Below are 25083 nucleotides of genomic sequence, written 5' to 3' on the forward strand. Positions count from 1 at the left end.
CCTACCACTCAATCTTTGAGATTGGTAAACTCCACTTGTTTGATGTTGATCCTTGTATCCTGAAGCGAGTTCTAGATTTTCAAGTGTAAAACCTGAAGGTTCATCCATATCCTGATCTACCAAGATGAAAATGAAGAACCTTTTAGTAAATTAAATACAGAAACACTTGAAATCTGCCTATCGTGGCCTATTTCCTAGAAGAGTATAATATTTGAAGCTTAGGAATATATTCTATATATTTGATATATATATGTATATATATTGATATATATCTATCATATATATATGATATATATGATATATTGATATATATGATATATTGATATATTATGTTATATATGTATATCATATCTGTATATGATATATATGTATATATACACATATATGTATATATATATCAATTAAGGAGAGAAAAAATAATAATACTAGAAGTTTCACTTGACAAATTTCAACATCTATTCCTCCTAGACATTTACTTTTTATTATAGAATATGTTTCTAGCTCCATCCAACACCTAACATCTTGATTATAATGAAGCACCAATAGACAGTCCTTTTAAAATTGTGAACAAAATTTAAAAAGTGACTAATTACCATTTAATAATTATGAAGGTCTGGTAAAATTAGTAATATTTACAACATAAATTTTAAAAATTTCAGTTAATATACATATAGGTTTGTCAGAATAGATTTGTCATGTAGATTTTTCATTACAAAACATTAAACATTAAATTTTAAAAAATGAAAAAACATATCTGAGTCAAAGGGACTACACATTTCCAATGTCACTGATATCTATTAGCATATTTTTATTATAATTTATACATATTTTCATATAGCTTTCCTAAAAATGTTTAGTCATTATGCTATTTACCTGTAACATTGACAGCCGTTTTCTCACACTTTACCCAATCGATATTATATACTTTAGGTACTTGGTATTTTATAAATTATTTTAATGGAATTTATTTCATTATTAGTATAAATGTACATGATTAACAAGTAAAAAATATATGCTATCTATTTTTTCTGTTGAAGGAAAATTTTTTCTAACTTCTTTTAATATATTTTTATTAAAAATAATCCAAATATGAACATTAAATATTTTTATAGACAGACTTATATGTATTACATATAAGCATAAAACCTGTTGACAGTCACATGTTTTTTTTAAATTGTCCTTTCTTTTTAATTTTGCTTTTCATAATTCTGTGTACAGAAATTTTAAATAATTATTTAGTTAATTTTTAATGATCTTTCCCTTATTTTTGTGGCTATGAAGTCATACTTAGGGTAGTTATCCTCAAAACAAGATTGATTTATGTTGGACTTCTGGGAAGATGGCAGAGTAGGAGGATCCTAAACTCATTTCATCCAAGGATGTACCTACATAACAGCCATATCAGTATAACCAACACAAAAAAATGATTTGAGGCTGGCAGAAAAGCCTTTCCACAGTAATCATGGAGAGGAGGGTGCCCAGTCATAATGAATCTCCCATACTTCTGTGAGTTTTGCTTCAGGGAGCTCTTCCAGGTTCTCACAGAGAATACTGAAGAAAATCCACTCCTGTTTTCCCAAAAGAGGAGAAGAAAAATAACCATTTTGAGATATACCAGACCAGTCTGTTCCTTAAAAGGCCAGCCCTCAAGAAAACCTATTTTACCAGAGCCAAACCGGCTGGAGTTTTATTAGAGCCTAACCAAATTGGGTAATGGGAAATACAGAACTCCAATATCTCTGGCCTTCCACCTGAGCAGATGGAAATATCCAACTTCAGGCCACCCTAGACATCTAGTGTCAGAGGAGTGGGGGGGCATATGAGAAGCACTGGTGAAGGTGACAATGCAGGGACACAGACTCACAAATAGAGTTAGATGTGCTAATAAAACTATCAAACTCTTCCCTCTCCCTTACACCTTACTATCATATCATTAAAGACCTATTCACTAGGATTCCTCTTCCCAGTATATTATGTCTGACTTACAACAAAAATTACAAGGCACAATAAAAGATTAAAAAAATAGTTTAAAGAGACAAAATGCATCAGTACCAGACTTAGAGATGGCAGGGATGTTGAAATCAGACTAGGAATTTAAAACAACTATGATTTTTAAAATAATTTTTTTAATTTTTTATTAATGTATAATGTATTATTAGCCCCAGGGGTACAGGTCTGTGAATAGCAAGGTTTACACACTTCACAGCACTCACCATAGCATATACCTTCCCCAATGTCCATAACCCAACTATTCTCTCCCTACCCCACTCCCCCTGGCAACCCTCAAGTTTGTTTTGTGAGATTAAGAGTCTCTTATGGTTTGTCTCGCTCCTGCTCCCATCTTGTAAAACAACTATGATTAATATACAAAGGACTCTAATAGAAAAAGTAAAGAACATGCAAGAAAAGATGGGCAATGTAAGAAAAAGATGTAAATTCTAAGAATAAAAATTAAATATTAGAAAGCAATGTCTGTTAGATAGCATTATAGGAGGTTCCAGAACCTGTCCATTCATAGAAACAATGATTTGACAACCATCCATAAATAAATACCTTCTGAAATCTAGATGAGAGATTACAGCACCTGGATAGAGCACAGAAATAAGAAAAGACACACTAAAGAGTGGAAGCCAGATAGTTTCACTTAACCCATGTCACCCTCTCCCCAAGCCTATGCAGTACTATGTCAAGAGAGGTTCCCCTTTATTCAAGAGCTCTGCTGGGGGAATAGAAAATGAAGTGAGTGTTTGACGTCACTACAGCCCCTGACATCAAACCTGTTAAAGTGAGACCTGGAACCAGGCTGTCCCCTTTGGATCCAGGCTCCAGGCCCACCTCCAAAGATCCCAGTACCAGGCCAACCTCAGCATATTCAAGCTCTAGGTCTGCCTTTGCAGGCCTGGACTCCAATTTCACCCACGTGTTCCCTGGTACCAAGATGGTCTCCACTGACACAGGCTCTAAGCAGGCACTGTTAATCTAGTCTCAAAGACTGCACTATTGGAAGTTGGTGACAAACTGGTACCCATAGACCCAGACTCTGGGCCTGCTTAAGCATCGGGATACAGGACCACCCCTATGACTTAGGTGAAAAGCCAAGTGCAGTGGACCCTGGTGCCAAAGCAGCCTCTATGGACTATATCCAGATCTATCCCACACCAAGACAGTATTTGCAGACTCACATGCCAGATTGCCCAATGGATCCAGGCTCCAGGACTTCCTCTGCAGACCGAAGCACTAGAGAGACCCATGGACCCAGGCTCCAGTGTCCCTGGTGCCAAATTGGCTCCTGAAAATGCATGCTACTGACCCATCCTTTTGTACCTAGTCCTGAAACTCACACCACAGACACCAGATTTAGGTCTGACCTACAGACCCTGGTGCCAAGTCAGCCTTTGTAGACTCGGACTCCAGGCCTACCCTCAAAACCCATGCTCAAGGACAGCCTCCATGGAAAAAAAACTCCAGGCTAGTACCCATAGACTCATTGTCCAGGCTCATTCCTGTGAACTCCAGACTCTATACTAGCTATCATGGAACTAGTTTCCAGCCTAGCACACATGTACCAAGTTCCAGTCCTGCCCAAATACAATTCAGAGCCAGGCTAGACCCCATGGACCCAGGATCAAGTCCCTTCCTTCACAGACCTAGGATACAGCCTTGTTCCTGGAGACCCAGGTGATAGGCCTACATCAGTGGACCCAAGCAACAGGCTGACCTCCATGAACACAGATACCAGGTTCCCACAGAACTTAGCAGCCAGCCATCCAGAATCTCTGGCCAGGGTGAGTGGTGAAGGACATTCCTAATGAAGCCAGGATGTAAAGGTGGTAAGAGGTGACTACGTCAAATTCACGGGAATCAATTCAAGGTTATAAGAATCATGAAGAATCAAGGAAACATGATACCACCAAAGGAAAAAAAAGAAAGTACCAGTAAACAAAACAAAGGAAATGGAGCTTTACAAACTACATGACAAAAAAATCAAAATAATCATCTCAAAGAAGCTCAATGAACTATAAAAGAACATAAATAGACAACTAAATAAAATCAGGAGAACAATACATAAACAAAATGAGAAGTCAGCAAGAGATAGAAATCATATAAAAGTACCAAACAGAACTTCTGGAGCTAAAGAACACAATGACTATACCGAAAAATACTTAGAAAGCTTCAACAGCAGACCCGATTAAGCAGAAGAAAAAAAATCAGTGAGCTCAAAAACAGGTAATTTGAAATTATCCAAACTACAGAATGGAAAAAAGTTGAAAAAGAGTGAAGAAAATCTATAGTACTTACATAAGAACATCAATTATACAAATAGAAGAAGAGAAAGAGAAAAGGACAGAAAGAACATTTAAAGAAATAATGGCTAAAAACTTCCCAAATCTGGAAAGGGAAATGGATATCCAAATCTCTAGCTATCCAAAGGTTCCAAACAGATTGAACCTAAAAAGGTCTATATTAAGACATATTAAAATTAAATAGACAAAAATAAAAAAGACAAAGAATTTTGAATATAGCATGAGTACATATAAGGGAACTCCTTTAAGACTATCAGTGGATTTCAAGAGAGAAGCAAATCATAAAACATACTCTTAACTATAGAGAACAACTGAGGATTGCTGGAGGGGTGGTGGGTGGAGAGATGGTTTAAATGGGTGATGAGTATTATGGAGGGCACTGCTTGTGATAAAAACTGGGTGTTGTAGGTAAGTGATGAATCACTACATTCTACACCTCACACTAATATTACACTGTATGTTAACTAATTGGAATTTAAATACAAACCTGAAACTAAAAAACAACAACAAAAAAACAAAACAAAACAAAACAAAAAAGGCTATCAGTGAATTTCTAACCAGAAATACTGCACTCTAGGACAGAATGAGATGATATAGTCAAAGTACTGAAAGAAAAGAAAAAGTACCCATCAAATATATTATACCTAGTAAAACTGTTCTTTAAAACTGAGGGAAGATGAACTTTCTCAGACAAACAAAAATTGAGGAATTTTTTGTCACCTCTAGACCTGTCTTAGAAGAAGTAATAAATAGGGTTTTTCAAGTGAACTGAAAGGATGGTAAACATCAGTGTGAAAGCATATGAAAGTATATACCTCACAGATAAATATATATGCAAATAAAATATGTACTACTGTAATGATAAGCCATAAATCAATTTTAATTCTAGCATAAAAATTAAAACTTTGACAAAAGTATTAATAACTATAACCATAAAAATTGGCTAAAGGATGTATAATACAAAAAGAAGTTAATTCTCACTTCAATAATGTAAAGTTGGACTAGGAATAAAAGTGCAGAGTTTTTGATGCAATTAAAGTTGTTATTGGATCAAAATAGACTATTATAACCATAAAAAGTTTTATGCAGGCTTATTGCTAAAAGTTGAAGGTGTACTAGCTTGAATCTTAGTGGTACCCCCATATTACCATGAGTTTTACCTCTAGAAACCCAACCAAGTTCTCAGGGTGAAGATCAAAGGAAAATTCCCACACAAATCCAATAAGAGGACCAGAAAGTAGCTATTTTTAAACATGTTCTCTTAAACAAATTTTGTCCTCAGAGAAAATTATTTTACCATAGCTTAACCAACATGATTTACTAGAACCTAATAAACTTTCAAAATGTGGTAATCAGATACACAATTCAGCCCCTTCTAACCTTCCTGTCTTCCCAAATGGATGAGAGAGACATGAGAAACACTTAGGAAGGGATCAAGAAGCACAGACTTACTAAAAGGCCAAACCCTAATCAGATGCTTATAGAATTTTTTCCCCTGTCCTGATCATCACAATATTAGGGCTTCTATAAAATAATAGTGAGTTAAACCTAAAAGAAAATCAAGCCTCAGACTCCAAGAATGAGTCTAAAAGGAAACCCAAAGGTATCAGTGGAGACAAAAAAAAAAGCACAACAACATAGGAAATGTTAGCAGCTGACACCTTCAGCTACAACAAACAACAAAGCCTTACTTTTAGCAAGATAAATATGAAGCTTCATACCAAAGTCTTATATACCTTACTTCCTTTTACCCAATACATCACATCTACATTTCGACAGTGACAACAAAAATGCAAGGCATGCTAAAAGTAAGAAGTCTGAAGAGATAGAGATTAAGTATAAGCTGACTCAGGTATGAGAAACATTTAGGAATAACCATACTGAGTATTTAAAACAATTATGATTAATATGCTAAGGGCTCTCATGGAAAAAATAGACAACATGTAAGCATGGATGGGTAACATAAGCAGATATCTGGAATATCTAAGAAAAAACTGAAATGTTAGAAATCAAAAACATTGCAACAGAAATTAAGGATGCCTTTGATATGCTCATCAGTAGACTGGACATAGTCAAGGAAAAAAATCAATGAAGGTGAAGATATGTCATTAACCACTTTCCAAATTGACAAGGAAAGAAAAATAAATGGGGAAAAAAAGAACAGAATATCTAAGATCTTTAGGATAATTTCAAAAGTTATAACATACATAAATGGGAATATCAGGAGAAAAAATAGAACAGAAGACATATTTGAAGTAATAATGGTGGAGAGCTTTCCAAAATTCGTGACAGCAAAAAACCACAGATCATAAAAGTTCAGAGAATACCAAAAATGATAAATACCAAAAAACCTACATCTAACTATATTACATCCAAAGTAGAAAATGAAAGGCATAGAGAAAATCTTAAAAACTCCAAAGGAGTACTTTATAATTTTCTGCATATAGATTCTTAGCCTCTTTGGTTAGGTTTATTCCTAGGTATCTTATAGTTTTGGGTGCAATTGTAAATGGGATAGACTCCTTAATTTCTCTTTCTTCTGTCTTGTTGTTGGTGTACAGAAATGCAACTGACTTCTGTGCATTGATTTTATATCCTGAAACTTTACTGAATTCCTGTACAAGTTCTAACAGTTTTGGAGTGGAGTCTTTTGGGTTTTCCACATATAGTATCATATCATCTGCGAAGAGTGATAGTTTGACTTCTTCTTTGCCAATTTGGATGTCTTTAATTTCTTTTTGTTGTCTGATTTCTGAGGCTAGTACTTCTAATACTATGTTGAATAGCAGTTGTGATAATGGACATCCCTGCCGTGTTCCTGACCTTAATGGAAAAGCTTTCATTTTTCTCCATTGAGAATGATATTGGCGGTGGGTTTGAAAATAGAACTACCCTATGACCCAGCAATTGCACTACTGGGTATTTACCCTAAAGATACAAATGTAGTGATCCGAAGGGGCACATGTACCTGAATGTTTATAGCAGCAATGTCTACAATAGCCAAACTATGGAAAGAACCTAGATGTCCATCAACAGATGAATGGATAAAGAAGATGTGGTATATATACACAATGGAATACTATGCAGCCATCAAAAGAAATGAAATCTTGCCATTTGCGACGACGTGGATGGAACTAGAGGGTATCATGCTTAGTGAAATAAGTCAATCGGAGAAAGACAACTATCACATGATCTCCCTGATATGAGGATGTGGAGATGCAACATGGGGGGTTAGGGGGATAGGAGAAGAATAAATGAAACAAGATGGGATTGGGAGGGAGACAAACCATAAATGACTCTTAATCTCACAAAACAAACTGGGGGTTGCTGGGGGGGAGGTGGGGTTGGGAGAGGGGGAGGGGATTATGGACATTGGGGAGGGTATGTCTATCGTGAGTTCTGTGAAGTGTGTAAACCTGATGATTCATAGACCTGTACCCCTGGGGATAAAAATACATTATATATTTATTAAAAAAAAAAAGAAGAAAGGATGAATATCCAACTTTTGCAGCAACATGGACGGGACTGGAAGTGATTATGCTGAGTGAAATAAGTCAAGCAGAGAGAGTCAAGTATCATATGGTTTCACTTATTTGTGGAGCATGACAAATGACATGGAGGACATTGGGAGATGGAGAGGAGAAGGAAGTTGAGGGAAATTGGAGGGGGAGGCGAAACATGAGAGACTATGGACTCTGAAAAACAACCTGAGGGTTTTGAAGGGGCGGGGGTGGGAGGTTGGGGGAACCAGGTGGTGGGTAATAGGGAGGGCACGTATTGCATGGAGCACTGGGTGTTGTGCAAAAACAATGAATACTGTTACGCTGAAAAAATAAATAAATAAATAAATAAATGTTTGGTAGAAAAAAAAAGAATAGGACCTACACTGGGTGTTGTGCAAAAACAATGAATACTGTTATACTGAAAAAATAAATAAATAAATAATTAAAAAAAAAAACTCCAAAGGAATACAAAAATAACTTACCTATACAGTACCTATACAGGAACAAGGATAAGAATTACACCATACTTCTCATCAAAGCATGCAAACAACAAGAAAATGAAGAAAAATATTTACAGTGTTAAAGGAAAAACATCTACCAATTTAGAATTCTGTATCCCGAATAGTCATCCCTCAAAATTGACAGAGGCACAATAACTTTCTTATATTAAAAACAAACTGAGGATATTTGTTGCCAGAAAAACTGCATTTCAAGAAAATATTCAAAGAAGTTCTTCAGAGAGAAGGAATGCAATACAGATCAGAAATCCAGCTCTAGTCTTGATTATTTATTTCCCTTCTTGTGTGTGGGGTTGGCTTGACTTGTTGTTGATTCTCCAGTTCTTTAATGTGTAAAGAGAGCTGGTGTAATCTGGATTTTTCAATTTTTTTGAGGGAAGCTTGGATGGCAATGTATTTTTCCCTTAGGACCACCTTTGCTGTATCCCATAGGTTTTAGATCAAAGTGTCTTCATTCTCATTGGTTTCCATGAATTTTTTAAGTTCTTTGATTTCCTGGCTGATCCAACCATTCTTAGGCAACATGGTCTTTAGCTTTCAAGTGCTTGAATTCCTTTTTAACTTTTTCTAATGGTTGAGTTCCAGTTTCAAAGCATTGTGGTCTGAGAATATGCAGGGAAAAATCTCAATCTTTTGGTATCAGTTGAGCCCTAATTTGTGACCCAATGAGATAGAAACTAGACATACAGTAGAACACATCAATGAAACTAGAAGCCGTTGGTTTTTTTTTTTTAAGAATCAATAAGATCGATAAAACATTGGCCTAACTAATCCAAAAGAAAAGAGAAAAGACCCAAATTAATAAAATTATGAATGAAAAAGGAGAGATCATGACTAATACCAAGGAAATAGAAGTAATCATCAGAAATTATTATCAACAGTTATATGTCAATAATTTAAGCAACCTACAGGAAATGGATGCATTCCTGGAAACTTATAAACTTCCAAAACTGAATCAGGAAGAAATTGACAACCTAAATAGACCAATATCTAGTAATGAGATTGAAGCAATGATCAAAAACCTCCCAAAAAAACCAAGAGTCCAGGACCTGACGGATTCCCTGGAGAATTCTACCAAATAGCCAAAGAAGAAATAATGCCTATTTTCCTGAAACTGTTTCAAAAATAGAAACAGAAGGATTCTATTTTTTGCCTGATCCCCAAACCAGGCAAAGACCCAACCAAAAAGGAGAATTTCACACCAATATCCCTGACAAATATGGATGCTAAGATTCTCAACAAGATCCTAGCTAATAGGATCCAACAGTACATTAAAAAGATTATCTACCATGACCAGATGGGATTTATGCATAGGATGCAAGCATGGTTCAACATTTGCAAATCAATCAATGTAATAGAACAAATCAATAAGAGAAGAGAGAAGAACTACATGGTCCTCTAAATTGATGCAGAAAAAACATTTGACAAGATACAGAATCTGTTCCTGATTAAAATGATTCAAAGTATAGGGATAGAGGGAACATTCCTCAACTTCATAAAATCTATCCATGAAAAACCCATAGCAAATATCATCCTCAATGGGGAAAAGCTGACAGCCTTCCCTTTGAGATCAGGAACATGACAAGGATGCCCACTCTTGCCACTGTTGTTTATCATAGTAACAACATAGCTAGAAGTCCTAGCAACAGCAATCAGAAAACAAAGAGAAATAAAAGGTATCTAATTTGGCAATGACAAATTCAAACTCTCTCTCTTCACAGATGACATGATTCTTTATATGGAAAACCAAAAAGTCTCCACCTCCAAACTACTAGAACTCATACAGCAATTCAGTAATGTGGTGGGATACCAATTCAATGTACAGAAATCAGTGGCTTTCTTATACACTAACAATGAAAATACAGAAAGGGAAATTAGAGAATCGATTCCATTTACTATAGCACCAAGAACCATAAGATACCTGGGAATAAACCTAACCAAAGAGGGAAAGGATATGTATTCCCAGGAACTATGGAACACTCATGAAAGAAATTGAAGAAGACACAAAAAGATGGAAAAGCATTCCATGCTCATGGATCAAAAGATTAAACATTGTTAAAATGTCTATACTGCTTAGAGCAATCTATACTTTCAATGCCATCCTGATCCAAATTCCACCAGTATTTTTCAAAGAGCTGGAACAAACAATCATAAAATTTGTATGGAATCAGAAGAGACCCTGAATTTCTAAGGAAATGTTGAAAAAGAAAAACAAAACTGGGGGCATCACATTGCCTGATTTCAAGCTTTACTACAAAGCTATGATCACTAAGACAGCATGGTACAGGCACAAATACAGACACATAGACCAGTGGAACAGAGTAGAGAGCAACTCTGTGGTCAAATAATCTTCAACAAAGCAGGAAAAAATATACAATGGAAAAAAGACTGTCTCTTCAATAAATGGTGCTGGGAAAATTGGACAGCCATGTGTAGAAGTATGAGACTTGACAATTCTCTTACACCATACACAAAGATAAATTTGAAGTGGATACAAGATCTGAATTTGAGGCAGGAATCTATCAATATCCTAGAGGAGAACATAGGTAGTAACCTCTTCAATATCACCCACAGCAACTTCTTTCAAGATATGTCTCCAAAGGCAAAGTAAACAAAAGCGAAAATGATTTTTTGGGACTTCATCAAGAGAAAAAGCTTCTGCATAGCAAAGGAAACAGTCAACAAAACATAGAGGCAACCCACAGAATGGGGAAGATATTCACAAACGACACTACAAACAAAAGGCTGATATTTACTGGAAAGTGATTATGCTGAGTGAAATAAGTCAAGCAGAGAGAGTCAAGTATCATATGGTTTCACTTATTTGTGGAGCATAACAAATGACATGGAGGACATTGGGAGATGGAGAGGAGAAGGAAGTTGACGGAAATTGGAAGGGGAGGCGAACCATAAGAGCATATGGACTCGGGGAGGAGTCAAGATGGCGGAGAAGTAGCAGCCTGAGACTACATCAGGTAGCAGGAGATCAGCTCGATAGCTTATCTAAACATTGCAAACACCTACAAATCCAACGGGAGAGCGAAGAGAAGAAGAACAGCAACTCTAGAAACAGAAAATCAACCACTTTCTGAAAGGTAGGACTGGCGGAGAAGTGAATCTAAAACGACGGGAAGATAGACCGCGGGGGGAGGGGCCGGCTCCCGGCAAGCGGCGGAGGAATGGAGCACAAAATCAGGACTTTTAAAAGTCTGTTCCACTGAGGGACATTGCTCCAGGGGCTAAACCGGGGTGAAGCCCACGCGGGGCCAGCGTGGCCCCAGGCCCCGCAGGGTCACAGAAGGATCGGGGGTGTCGGAGTGTCGGAGAGCTCACAGGTATTAGAATGGAGAAGCCGGCTGCAGAGACAGAGCCGAGGACTGAACTCTCAGCTCGGGGTTACCTTGAACTGGTCGCGGGCTGGGTGAGCTCGGAGTGCGGCTAGAGGCTGGGGATACGGGAGTGATTGGGTGCTGTCCTCTGGGGGCGCACTGAGGAGTGGGGCCCCAGGCTCTCGGCTCCTCGGGGCCGGAGACTGGGAGACCGCCATTTTCATTCCCGTCCTCCGGAACTCTACGGAAAGCGTTCAGGGAACAGAAGCTCCCAAAAGCGAACCCGAGCCGATTACTTAGTCCGGCCGCTGGTAAGGGCGGTGCAATCCCGCCTCGGGCAAAGACACTTGAGAGTCACTACAACAGGCCCCTCCCCCAGAAGATCAACAAAATATCCAGCCAGGACGAAGTTCATCTATCAAGGAGAAAGCAGATTCAATTCCTAAGACAGCAGAGCAATTCCAGAGGAGGAGAAAGCAAAGCACGGAACTCATGGCTTTCTCCCCATGATTCTTTAGTCTTGCGGCTACTTCAATTTTTTTTTCTTTTTTCAATTTTTTTTTTCTTTTTTCAATTTTTTTTCTTTTTTCTTTTTTCTTCTTCTGCTAAATTTTTAAAAACTTTTACCCTTTTCTTTTTTAACGTTTTTTGACTAGTTCATCTAAATATATATATATTTTTTCTTTCTTTTTTATATGTTTTTATTTTATTTAAAAAATTTTTTTTTTCTTTTTTTTCAGAACCTGTTTTTATCCCCTTTCTCCCCCCCACAATTTGGGGTCTCTTCTGATTTGGTTACAGCGCATTTTTCTGGGGTCTTTGCCACCCTTTTATTAGTTTATTTGCTCCTTCATATCCTCTTATCTGGACAAAATGAGAAGGCGGAAAAAATCACCACAAACAAAAGAACAAGAGACAGTACCGAAGGCTAGGGACCTAATCAACACAGACATGGGTAATATGTCAGATCAAGAGTTCAGAATGACGATTCTGAACATTCTAGCCGGGCTCGAAAAAGGCATGGAAGATATTAGAGAAACCCTCTCTGGAGATATTAAAGCCCTTTCTGGAGAAATTAAAGAACTAAAATCTAACCAAGTTGAAATCAAAAAAGCTATTAATGAGGTGCAATCAAAAATGGAGGCTCTCACTGCTAGGATCAATGAGGCAGAAGAAAGAATTAGTGATATAGAAGACCAAATGACAGAGAATAAGGAAGCCGAGCAAAAGAGGGACAAACAGCTACTGGACCATGAGGGGAGAATTCGAGAGATAAGTGACACCATAAAACGAAACAACATTAGAATAATTGGGATTCCAGAAGAAGAAGAAACAGAGAGGGGAGCAGAAGGTCTATTGGAGAGAATCATTGGAGAGAATTTCCCTAATATGGCAAAGGGAACAAGCATCAAAATCCAGGAGATGCAGAGAACCCCCCTCAAAGTCAACAAGAATAGGTCCACACCCCGTCACCTAATAGTAAAATTTACAAGTCTTAGTGACAAAGAGAAAATCCTGAAAGCAGCCCGAGAAAAGAAGTCTGTAACATACAATGGTAAAAATATTAGATTGGCAGCAGACTTATCCACAGAGACATGGCAGGCCAGAAAGAGCTGGCATGATATATTCAGAGCACTAAATGAGAAAAACATGCAGCCAAGAATACTCTATCCAGCTAGGCTATCATTGAAAATAGAAGGAGAGATCAAAAGCTTCCAGGACAAACAAAAACGGAAAGAATTTGCAAACACCAAACCAGCTCTACAGGAAATATTGAAAGGGGTCCTCTAAGCAAAGAGAGAGCCTAAAAGTAGTAGATCAGAAAGGTACAGAGACAATATACAGTAACAGTCACCTTACAGGCTAATAATGGCACTAAATTCATATCTCTCAATAGTTACCCTGAATGTTAATGGGCTAAATGCCCCAATCAAAAGACACAGGGTATCAGAATGGATAAAAAAAACAAAACCCATCAGTATGTTGCCTACAAGAAACTCATTTTAGACGCGAAGACACCTCCAGATTTAAAGTGAGGGGGTGGAAAACAATTTACCATGCTAATGGGCATCAGAAGAAAGCTGGGGTGGCAATCCTTATATCAGATCAATTAGATTTTAAGCCAAAGACTATAATAAGAGATGAGGAAGGACACTATATCCTACTCAAAGGGTCTGTCCAACAAGAAGATCTAACCATTTTAAATATCTATGCCCCTAACGTGGGAGCAGCCAACTATATCAACCAATTAATAACAAAATTAAAGAAACACATCAATAATAATACAATAATAGTAGGGGACTTGAACACTCCCCTCACTGAAATGGACAGATCATCCAAGCAAAAGATCAACAAGGAAATAAAGGCCTTAAATGACACACTGGACCAGATGGACATCACAGATATATTCAGAACATTTCATCCCAAAGCAACAGAATACACATTCTTCTCTAGTGCACATGGAACCTTCTCCAGAATAGATCACATCCGGTATCAAAAGATTAGGATTATTCCCTGCATATTTTCAGACCACAATGCTCTGATGCTAGAACTCAATCACAAGAGGAAAGCTGGAAAGAACCCAAATACATGGAGACTAAACAGCATCCTTCTAAAGAATGAATGGGTCAACCAGGAAATTAAAGAAGAATTGAAAAAATTCATGGAAACAAATGATAATGAAAACACAACAGTTCAAAATCTGTGGGACACAGCAAAGGCAGTCCTGAGAGGAAAATATATAGCGGTACAAGCCTTTCTCAAGAAACAAGAAAGGTCTCAAGTACACAACCTAACCCTACGTGTAAAGGAGCTGGAGAAAGAACAAGAAAGAAACCCTAAACCCAGCAGGAGAAGAGACATCATAAAGATCAGAGCAGAAATCAATGAAATAGAAACCAAAAAAACAATAGAAAAAATCAATGAAACTAGGAGCTGGTTCTTTGAAAGAATCAATAAGATTGATAAACCCCTGGCCAGACTCATCAAAAAGAAAAGAGAAAGGACCCAAATCAATAAAATCATGAATGAAAGAGGAGAGATCACAACTAACACCAAAGAAATACAGACAATTATAAGAACATACTATGAGCAACTCTACGCCAACAAATTGGACAATCTGGAAGAAATGGATGCATTCCTAGAGACATATAAACTACCACAACTGAACCAGGAAGAAATAGAAAACCTGAACAGGCCCATAACCAGTAAGGAGATTGAAACAGTCATCAAAAATCTCCAAAGAAACAAAAGCCCAGGGCCAGACGGCTTCCCAGGGGAATTCTACCAAACATTTAAAGAAGAACTCATTCCTATTCTCCTGAAACTGTTCCAAAAAATAGAAATGGAAGGAAAACTTCCAAACTCATTTTATGAGGCCAGCATCACCTTGATCCCAAAACCAGACAAGGATCCCACCAAAAAAGAGAACTACAGACCAATATCCTTGATGAACACAGACGCAAAAATTCTCGCCAAAATACTAGCCAATAGGATTCAACAGTACATTAAAAGGATTATTCACCACGATCAAGTGGGATTTATTCCAGGGCTGCAGGGTTGGTTCAACATCCGCAAATCAATCAATGTGATAGAACACATTAATAAAAGAAAGAACAAGAACCATATGATACTCTCAATAGATGCTGAAAAAGCATTTGACAAAGTACAGCATCCCTTCCTGATCAAAACTCTTCAAAGTGTGGGGATAGAGGGCACATACCTCAATATTATCAAAGCCGTCTATGAAAAACCCACCGCAAATATCATTCTCAATGGAGAAAAACTGAAAGTTTTTCCGTTAAGGTCAGGAACACGACAGGGATGTCCATTATCACCACTGCTATTCAACATAGTACTAGAAGTCCTAGCCTCAGCAATCAGACAACAAAAAGAAATTAAAGGCATCCAAATTGGTAAAGAAGAAGTCAAACTATCACTCTTCGCAGATGATATGATACTATATGTGGAAAACCCAAAAGACTCCACTCCAAAACTGCTAGAACTTGTACAGGAATTCAGTAAAGTGTCAGGATATAAAATCAATGCACAGAAATCAGTTGCATTTCTGTACACCAACAACAAGACAGAAGAAAGAGAAATTAAGGAGTCAATCCCATTTACAATTGTACCCAAAACTATAAGATACCTAGGAATAAACCTAACCAAAGAGACTAAGAATCTATACACAGAAAATTATAAAGTACTCATGAAAGAAATTGAGGAAGACACAAAGAAATGGAAAAATGTTCCATGCTCCTGGATTGGAAGAATAAATATTGTGAAAATGTCCATGCTACCTAAAGCAATCTACACATTTAATGCAATCCCTATCAAAATACCATCCATTTTTTTCAAAGAAATGGAACAAATAATCCTCAGATTTATATGGAACCAGAAAAGACCTCGAATAGCCAAAGGAATATTGAAGAACAAAGCCAAAGTTGGTGGCATCACAATTCCGGACATCAAGCTCTATTACAAAGCTGTCGTCATCAAGACAGCATGGTACTGGCACAAAAACAGACACATAGATCAGTGGAACAGAATAGAGAGCCCAGAAATCGACCCTCAACTCTATGGTCAACTAATCTTCGACAAAGCAGGAAAGAGTGTCCAATGGAAAAAAGACAGCCTCTTCAATAAATGGTGCTGGGAAAATTGGACAGTCACATGCAGAAAAATGAAATTGGACCACTTCCTTACACCACACACGAAAATAGACTCCAAATGGATGAAGGACCTCAATGTGAGAAAGGAATCCATCCAAATCCTTGAGGAGAATGCAGGCAGCAACCTCTTCGACCTCAGCCGTAGCAACATCTTCCTAGGAACAACGGCAAAGGCAAGGGAAGCAAGGGCAAAAATGAATGATTGGGATTTCATCAAGATCAAAAGCTTTTGCACAGCAAAGGAAACAGTTAACAAAACCAAAAGACAACTGACAGAATGGGAGAAGATATTTGCAAACGACATATCAGATAAAGCCCTAGTATCCAAAATCTATAAGGAACTTAGCAAACTCAACACCCAAAGAACAAACAATCCAATCAAGAAATGGGCAGAGGACATGAACAGACATTTCTGCAAAGAAGACATCCAGATGGCCAACAGACACATGAAAAAGTGCTCCACGTCACTCGGCATCAGGGAAATACAAATCAAAACCACAATGAGATATCACCTCACACCAGTCAGAATGGCTAAAATTAACAAGTCAGGAAATGACAGATGCTGGAGAGGATGTGGAGAAAGGGGAACCCTCCTCCACTGTTGGTGGGAATGCAAGCTGGTGCAACCACTCTGGAAAACAGCATGGAGTTTCCTCAAAATGTTGAAAATAGAACTACCGTATGACCCAGCAATTGCACTACTGGTTATTTACCCTAAAGATACAGACATAGTGATCTGAAGGGGCACGTGTACCCGAATGTTTATAGCAGCAATGTCTACAATAGCCAGACTATGGAAAGAACCTAGATGTCCATCAACAGATGAATGGATCAAGAAGATGTGGTATATATACACAATGGAATACTATGCAGCCATCAAAAGAAATGAAATCTTGCCATTTGCGACAACGTGGATGGAACTAGAGCGTATCATGCTTAGTGAAATAAGTCAATCGGAGAAAGACAACTATCATATGATCCCCCTGATATGAGGACATGGAGAAGCAACATGGGGGGTTAGGGGGATAGGAGAAGAATAAATGAAACAAGATGGGATTGGGAGGGAGACAAACCATAAATGACTCTCAATCTCACAAAACAAACTGGGGGTTGCTGGGGGGAGGTGGGATTGGGAGAGGGGGAGCGGGCTATGGACATTGGGGAGGGGAGGCGAACCATAAGAGACTATGGACTCTGAAAAACAACCTGAGGGTTTTGAAGGGTCAGGGGTGGGAGGTTGGGGCAACCTGAGGGTTTTGAAGGGTCAGGGGTGGGAGGTTGGGGGAACAGGTGGTGGGTAATGGGGAGGGCACGTTTTGCATGGAGCACTGGGTGTTGTGCAAAAAAAATGAATACCGTTACGCTGAAAAAATAAATAAAATGTAAAAAAAAAAAAGAGAGACTATGGACTCTGAAAAACAACCTGAGGGTTTTGAAGGGGCGGGAGTGGGAGGTTGGGGGAACCAGGTGGTGGGTAACAGGGAGGGAACGTATTGCATGGAGCACTGGGTGTTGTGCAAAAACAATGAATACTGTTACGCTGAGAAAATAAATAAATTTTTTAAAAAGGCTGATATTTAAGATCTATAAAGAATTCCTCAAACTCAACACACACGAGACAGAAAATCACGTCAAAAAATGGGCAGAAGACATGAACAGACACTTCTCCAAAGAAGACATACAAAGGGCTAACAGACACATGAAAAAAATGTTCATCATCATTAGCCATCAGGGAGATTCAAATCAAAACCACATTGAGATACCACATTACACCAGTTAGAATGGCCAAAATTAACAAGGCAGTAAACAACGTGTGTTGGAGAAAATGTGGAGAAAGGGAACCCTCTTACACTGTTGGTGGGAATGCAAACTGTTGCAGCCATTTTAGAAAACAGTGTGGAGATTCCTTAAGAAATTAAAAATAGAGTTTCCCTATGACCTTGCAATTGTATTTACCCCCAAAGATATAGATGTAGTGAAAAGAAGGGCCATCTGTCCCCAATGTTCATAGCAGCAATGGCCACACTCACCAAACTCTGGAAAGAGCCAAGATGCCCTTCAATGGACAAATGGATAAGGAAGATATGGTCCATGTATACAAAGGAGTATTATGCCTCCATCAGAAAGGATGAATACCCAACTTTTGTATCAACATAGAAAGGACTGGAGGAGATTATGCTGAGTGACATAAGTCAAGCAGAGAGAGTCAATTATCATATGGTTTCACTTACTTGTGGAGCGTAAGGAATAACATGGAGGACAATGGGAGATGGAGAGGAGAAGTGAGTTGGGAGAGATTGGAGGAGGAGATAAACCATTAGAGACTGTGGACTCTGAGAGACAAACTGAGGGTTTTGAAGGGGAGAGGGATGGGGGGTTGGGTGAGCCTTGTGATGGGTATTATGGAGGGCACACATTGCATGGAGCACTGGGTGTGGTCCATAAACAATGAATTTAGGAACACTGAAAAGAAATAAAATGGAAAAGAAAAAGAAACCCAGATCTATATAAAGGGAGGAATGGCATTAGAGAGGAATAAAAAAAGACCAAAAAAAAAAAAAACCACTTTATTTTTCTTACTCTTAATTGATAGATAAAAATTTGTTCAAAATAATAATAGAAACAATATATTCACTGATTATAGTTTGCAGGTAAGTTAAATGAATGACAGCAATGTTACAAGGGAAAAGAAGAAGGAATTGTGAATACACTGTTATCAGATACCTGCACTACAGATGAAATGGTATAGTGTTATTTGGAAGTGGATAGATTAGCTTGTAAATGTATATTGCAAACTTAGTACAGCCACTAAATTTTGTTAAAGAAATAAAATTGACATGTTAAGAAAGGAGAGGATACAGAATCATATTAAATATATATTTAAAACCAGAGAAGGCAGGAAGAGTGACAGATGAAAAAAAAAATACTAGGGATTAAAAAGAAAATAGTTACAAATACTCTCAATATTAAAACAAATGTATCAATAGTCATTTTAAATGTGAACGTTGAAGCACAGAAATTAAAAGACAGGCTGTCAGAATCAATAAAAACCTAACCCAACTATATGTTGTCTACAAGAAACTCACTTTAAAGATAAAATAGACTAACATTAGGGGGATAAAGAAAGACATCTCATTCTAACAGTAATCAAGGCAAAGCTGGATAAACTATATTGATTTGAGACAAAGCAGACTTCAGAGCAAGGAAAATTATCAGAGATAAATAGAACATTAATAAAGGGGTCAATATCCCCCAAATCTATAATATTCCTTAAGTAGTACGGATCTAACAAAAGAACAACAAAATACACATGGCAAAACCTGATAGAACTGCAAGGAGAAGCAGAGAAATTTATTATTGTACTTGTAGCCTTTATACCATCTATCAGTAATTAACATATCTAGCAGGCTGAAAATCCATAAGGAAATGGTTGAACTCATATGCACCATCAATTAACTAAATCTAACTGACATTTATAAATTGGTTCATCTCTTCTCAAGCTCATACAGAATATTCACCAAGATATGCCACATTCTGAGGCTTAAAATATCCCCAACAAATCTAAAAGAAGAGAAATCATATATTTTGACTTTGATTCTTTTAAATTTTTAAAACATATTTTTTAAATTCTTTTCAGTGTTCCAGAATTCACTGTTTATGCACCACACCCAGTGCTCCATGCAATATGTGCCCTCCATAATACCCACTGAAAAGACTCACCCAACCTCCCACCCGCCTCCCCTCCAAAACCCCCATTTTGTTTCTCAGACTCCACAGTCTCTCATGGTTAGTCTCCTCCTCAAATTTCCCCCAACTCACTTAATATATCTTATGGATAAAGAGGATTAAGAGTTCACTTATGGTCATGAGCACTGATCAATGTAGAGAACAAACTGTTGAATCATTATAATGTACAGGAGAAACTAAAATAACACTGCATGTTATTTATTTCATTAATCATATGAAGTATGCTTTCAGACTACAGTGGATTTAAACTGTATTATTATAATACCAGGACTAGATGAACACATCACAATAAAGGAGAACTACAAACCAATATCTTTCATGAATCAGACATAGAAGTCCTCAACAAAATATTAGTAATTTTTTTTTTATTTGACAGACAGAGATCACAGAGAAGCAGGCAGAGAGAGAGGAGGAAGCAGGCTCCCTGCTGAGCAATTCCTGCATCTTGGAATTTAAGTCTCTGCAGTCTTCTCTGTGTTAGAAAAGCCAGTTATATCTCCTGTTTCTGAGAACTATGGCTCTATGAAGAAGAGGTCATTTGTTGTCCATTGCCTGGCACTTCAGAGAGTGTCTCTGATGTATGCTGTGTGCATTCTGCACACAGCATATTGTGTGTTTTGGCTGCTCTTTCAGGCCAGTACTTCCTGCCTACTGTGGGCTGTGTTTTGTTCTTGGCCTGAATGCGGAGAGTTTTAACTCAGCATACTTCATCTACTTGTGAAATGGAACTTGATACTATTACTACTAGTACTGAGGCCCTGCTTAACTCTGGTTGGGAGACCTGATGTGGGCAGGGTTTTGTGCTGGTCCTCTGAGGGAATTCCCTCCTCATTGGGACTGATGCTAGCTTGACTAAGTAGGACAGTCCCACCACAGTGCAGGGAGCACAGCAGTTTGTGTGAGTAATCAAACAGTTGGTGTTGGTGTTGCACAGCTTTCTGTAGGTGGCTCTGCTGTTCTGTTGAGGTGTAGGCTCCTTTGTCCCTGGAGTAGTGTCTACATGAATGCTGACTCTCAGGGGAGCACTCCAAGAAGAACAAAGAATCTCCCTTCTGTATGGCCCATGCGTTTTTCAGATCAGTATTTCCAAGCTGTCTACCTCTGGGTTTTTGCCTGCCTTTTATGTAAGAGCAGCACAGTGCCCTCTGGGCTTTATCCCAGTCAAGCCAGCTGACTTTTACAACTCCAGGCTTTAAGCCCCACTGGTTGCAAGAACTGACAAAATTCAGCCCCTCTTGGGGCACTGGGGTGGCTCAGTCATTTAAGCATCTGCCTTCAGCTCAGGTCATGATCCCAGGGTCATCGGTTGGGCCCTGTATCAGGCTTCCTGCATCTTGTTCCCTGCCAAGGAGAAAGTCTGCTTTTCCCTCTCCCTCTCCTACTCCCACTACTTCTACTCTCTCTCTCTGTCAAATAAATTAAAAAAAAAAAAAAAGTATTCAGCACCTCTTGTTTTCCAAGTCAATGGCTTTATGGAAATGTTCTTGTATATGTTCCCCTGTGCTCCTCTCTCTTACCATTCTCAAAGACCACTGTCTCCTCCCCTTTGCAGTCCCTGTGATCCACTTCTCCTCTAAACCATGACTTTATACTCCCTTCCTGCTTTGATGTGGCCTCATTCTCTACTTTTAGTTGTGGAGATTGTTCTGTCAGTGTTCAGGTAGATTTCTGGAGTGTTTATGATAATTTGATGGTTATCTATTTGTGGGATTAAAGAAGCCTAGGGCACTCCTACTGTGCTGTCATCTCCCAAAACCTTCATTAGTTGATTTTTAATTTCGAACCAGTATGAAATACCTGGAATAAATTCCATGTGGTCATGGTGTATAATTACTTTTATACATTGTTGCATTCAAATTACTAATATTTGGGGCACCTGGGTGGCTCAGTGGGTTAAAGCCTCTGCCTTCGGCTCAGGTCATGATCCCAGGGTCCTGGGATCGAGTCCCACATCAGGCTCTGCTCTGAAGGGAGCCTGCTTACCTCTCACTCTCTCTGCCTGCCTCTCTGCCTACTGTGATCTCTCTCTGTCAAATAAATAAATAAAATCTTAAAAAAAAAATAGCAAGACAAAAGAATTCCCTAACTTGCAAGGGAAGCCCCAGAAGGCTAGCAGCAGATCTCCCCATAGAAACCTGACAAGTGAGAAGGGAATGGAATGATATACTCAACGTGCTGAATGGGAAAAATCTACAACTAAGAATACTCTATCCAGCAAGGCTACCATTCAGAATAGCAGGAGAGATAAAGACTTTCCTCAACAAACAAAAACTAAAAGAGCTCATTACCACCATACTAGCTTTGCTGGAATATTAAAGGGTTCTTTTTGAGTGGAAAAGAGAGACCAAAAGTGACAAAGACAAGAAAGGATCAGAGAAAATCTACAGAAAAATTATAAAACAAGCAATAAAATGTCATTAAATGCATATTTATCAATAATTACAATGAATGTAAATAGGCTAAATGCTCCAATCAAAAGACATAGGGCATCAGAATGGGTTAAAAAAGAAGACCCATCTATATGCTCCTACAAGAGACTCATTTTAGAGCTAAAGACATGGCAGATTGAAAGGGAGAGGAAAGAGACATGTTTATCATGGAAATAGATGTCAAAAGAAAGCTGGAGTAGCAATACTTATATTAGACAAACTAGACTTTGCAACAAAGTGTGTAGCAAGAGATAAAGAAGGGCATGACACCATAGTAAAGGGAACAATCCAAAATGTGGATCTAACAGTTATAAATATATATGCACCTAACATGGGAGGATGCAAATATAAAAAATAATTAATAAAAAACATAAAGGAACTAATTGATAATAATCCAATAACAGTAGGGGATTTTAACACCCCATTACATAAATGAACTGATCATCTAAACAGAAAATCAACAAGGAAACAATGGCTCTGCATAAAACATTGGACCAGATGGACTTAACAGATAGTCAGAACATTCTCTCCTAAAACAGTAGAATACCCATTCTTTTCAAGTGCACATGGGACATTCCCCAGAATAGAACACATATTAGGTCATAAATAAGGCCTTAACAAATAAAAAATATGGCAATGATAACATGTACCTTCTCTGACCTCAGTGCAATGAAACTAAAAATCAACCAAAGAAAAAATTTGGAAAGAGCACAAATACATGGAGGTTAAACGACATGCTACTAAATAATGAATGGGTCAGCCAAAAAGTTGAAGAATAAATTTAAAAAATACTTGGAGAAAACTGAAAATGCAAACACAACAGTCTAAAACCTTTGGGATGTAGCAAAAGTGGTCCTGAGAGGGAAATGTATAGCAATATAGGCCTACCTCATGAACCAAGAAAAATTTCAAATATGCAACCTAACTTTACCTAAAGAAGCCAGAAAAGGAACAACAAATGAGCCCTAAATTCAGCAGGAGGAAAGAAATAATGAAGATTAGAGCAGAAGCAAATGATATAGGAAATAAAAAACAATAGAACAGATCAATGAAACCAGGAGTGGCACTTAGACAAAATTAATAAAATTGATAAACCTCTAGCCAGACTTATCAAAAACAAAGGAGAAAGGACGCTGATAAATAAAATCCTAAATTGGAGAGGAGAAATAACAACCAACACCACAGAAATACAAATGATTGTATCAGGATATTATAAAAAACCATATGCCAACAAATTGGATGACCTAGAAGAAATGGATAGATTCCTAGAAACATATAAACTACCAAAACTGAAGGGAAGAAAGAGAAAATGTGAACATGCCTACAACCACCAAAGAAACTGAATCAGTAATCAGAAAACTCCCAAAAAACAAAAGTCAAAACAAAAAACCAAAAAGGGTCAGAGGGCTTCACAGGCAAATTCTATCAAACTTTTAAAGAAGAGTTAATATCCATTCTTCTCAAACTATTCTAAAAATAAAGAAAATGAAGGCAAACTTCCAAATTTATTCTATGGGGCCAGCATTACCTTGATACCAAAACCAGATAAAGACTCCACTAAAAAACAGAACTATAGACCAACGTCCCTGATGAGCATGGATGCAAAAATGAGTAGGGGGGTTGGGGTATTTGGGTGATGGGCATTGATGAGAGCACATATGTAATGAGCATTGTGTTAGTTATATGCAAATGATGAATCACTAGATTCTACCCTTCCTGAATCAAATAATACTGTATATGTTACCTAAATTGATCTTAAGTAAATTTTTTTTTAAAAAAGAGGGGCTTCAGAAAAAAATCTCAATAAAATCTAGCAAATGAAATCCAACAGTATATTAAAAGAATCATTCACCACACAAGTGGATGTATTCCTGTGTTGAAAGGGTGGTTTAATGTTCATAAAACTATGAACATTATACACCACATTAACAAAAAAAAAGATAAGAACCATATGATCATCTCAATAGATGCAGAAAAAGCATTTGGCAAAATACAACATCCATTTATGGTAAAAAACCTTCAACAGGGTAGTGTTAGAGGGAGCATACCTGAACACAAGAAAGGCCATATATGAAAAACCCACAGGTAATATCATCCTGAATGGGAAAAACTTGAGAGCACTTCATCTATGGTCAGAACAAGACAGGGATGTCCACTATTGTTATTTAACATAGTACTGGAAGTCCTAGCACAGCAATCAGACAACAAAAAGAAATAAAAGGTATCTAAACCAGCAAGGAACAAGTCAAGCCTTCACTATTTGCAGATGACATGATACTCTACATAGAAAATCTGAAAGACTCCACTAAGAAAACTGCTAGACCTGATACATGAATTCAGTAAAGTCACAGGATACAAAAGCAACATATAGAAATCTGTTGCATTTCTATACATCAATAATGAAGAAGCAGAAAGAGAAGTTAAGGAATTAATCCCATTTACAACTGCACCAAAACCAGTAAGTTACCTAGGAAAACCATGACCAAAGAGGTAAAAGACCTGTATCTGAAAACTATAAAACACTGGTAAAAGAAATTGAAGGACACAATGAAATAGCAAAGCATTCCATGCTCATGGATTGAA

General features: G+C 37.7%; 1 protein-coding gene across 1 annotated transcript in view; it reads right to left on the reverse strand.

Annotated features, from left to right (window-relative positions):
• Positions 1-25083, reverse strand: part of CCDC7 (coiled-coil domain containing 7) — a 387945-nt gene that overhangs the window by 100219 nt on the left and 262643 nt on the right. Inside the window, exons 16-17 of the mRNA XM_046011852.1 lie at positions 2778-2960; positions 6-116 (exon numbers count right to left, since the gene is read on the reverse strand). Of these exons, the coding sequence (XP_045867808.1) occupies positions 6-116; positions 2778-2960 (294 nt within the window). The remainder of the gene's footprint in view (positions 1-5; positions 117-2777; positions 2961-25083) is intronic.

This window comes from Meles meles, chromosome 7 (genome assembly GCF_922984935.1).
Source record: "Meles meles chromosome 7, mMelMel3.1 paternal haplotype, whole genome shotgun sequence".
Taxonomy (NCBI): Eukaryota; Metazoa; Chordata; class Mammalia; order Carnivora; family Mustelidae; genus Meles; species Meles meles.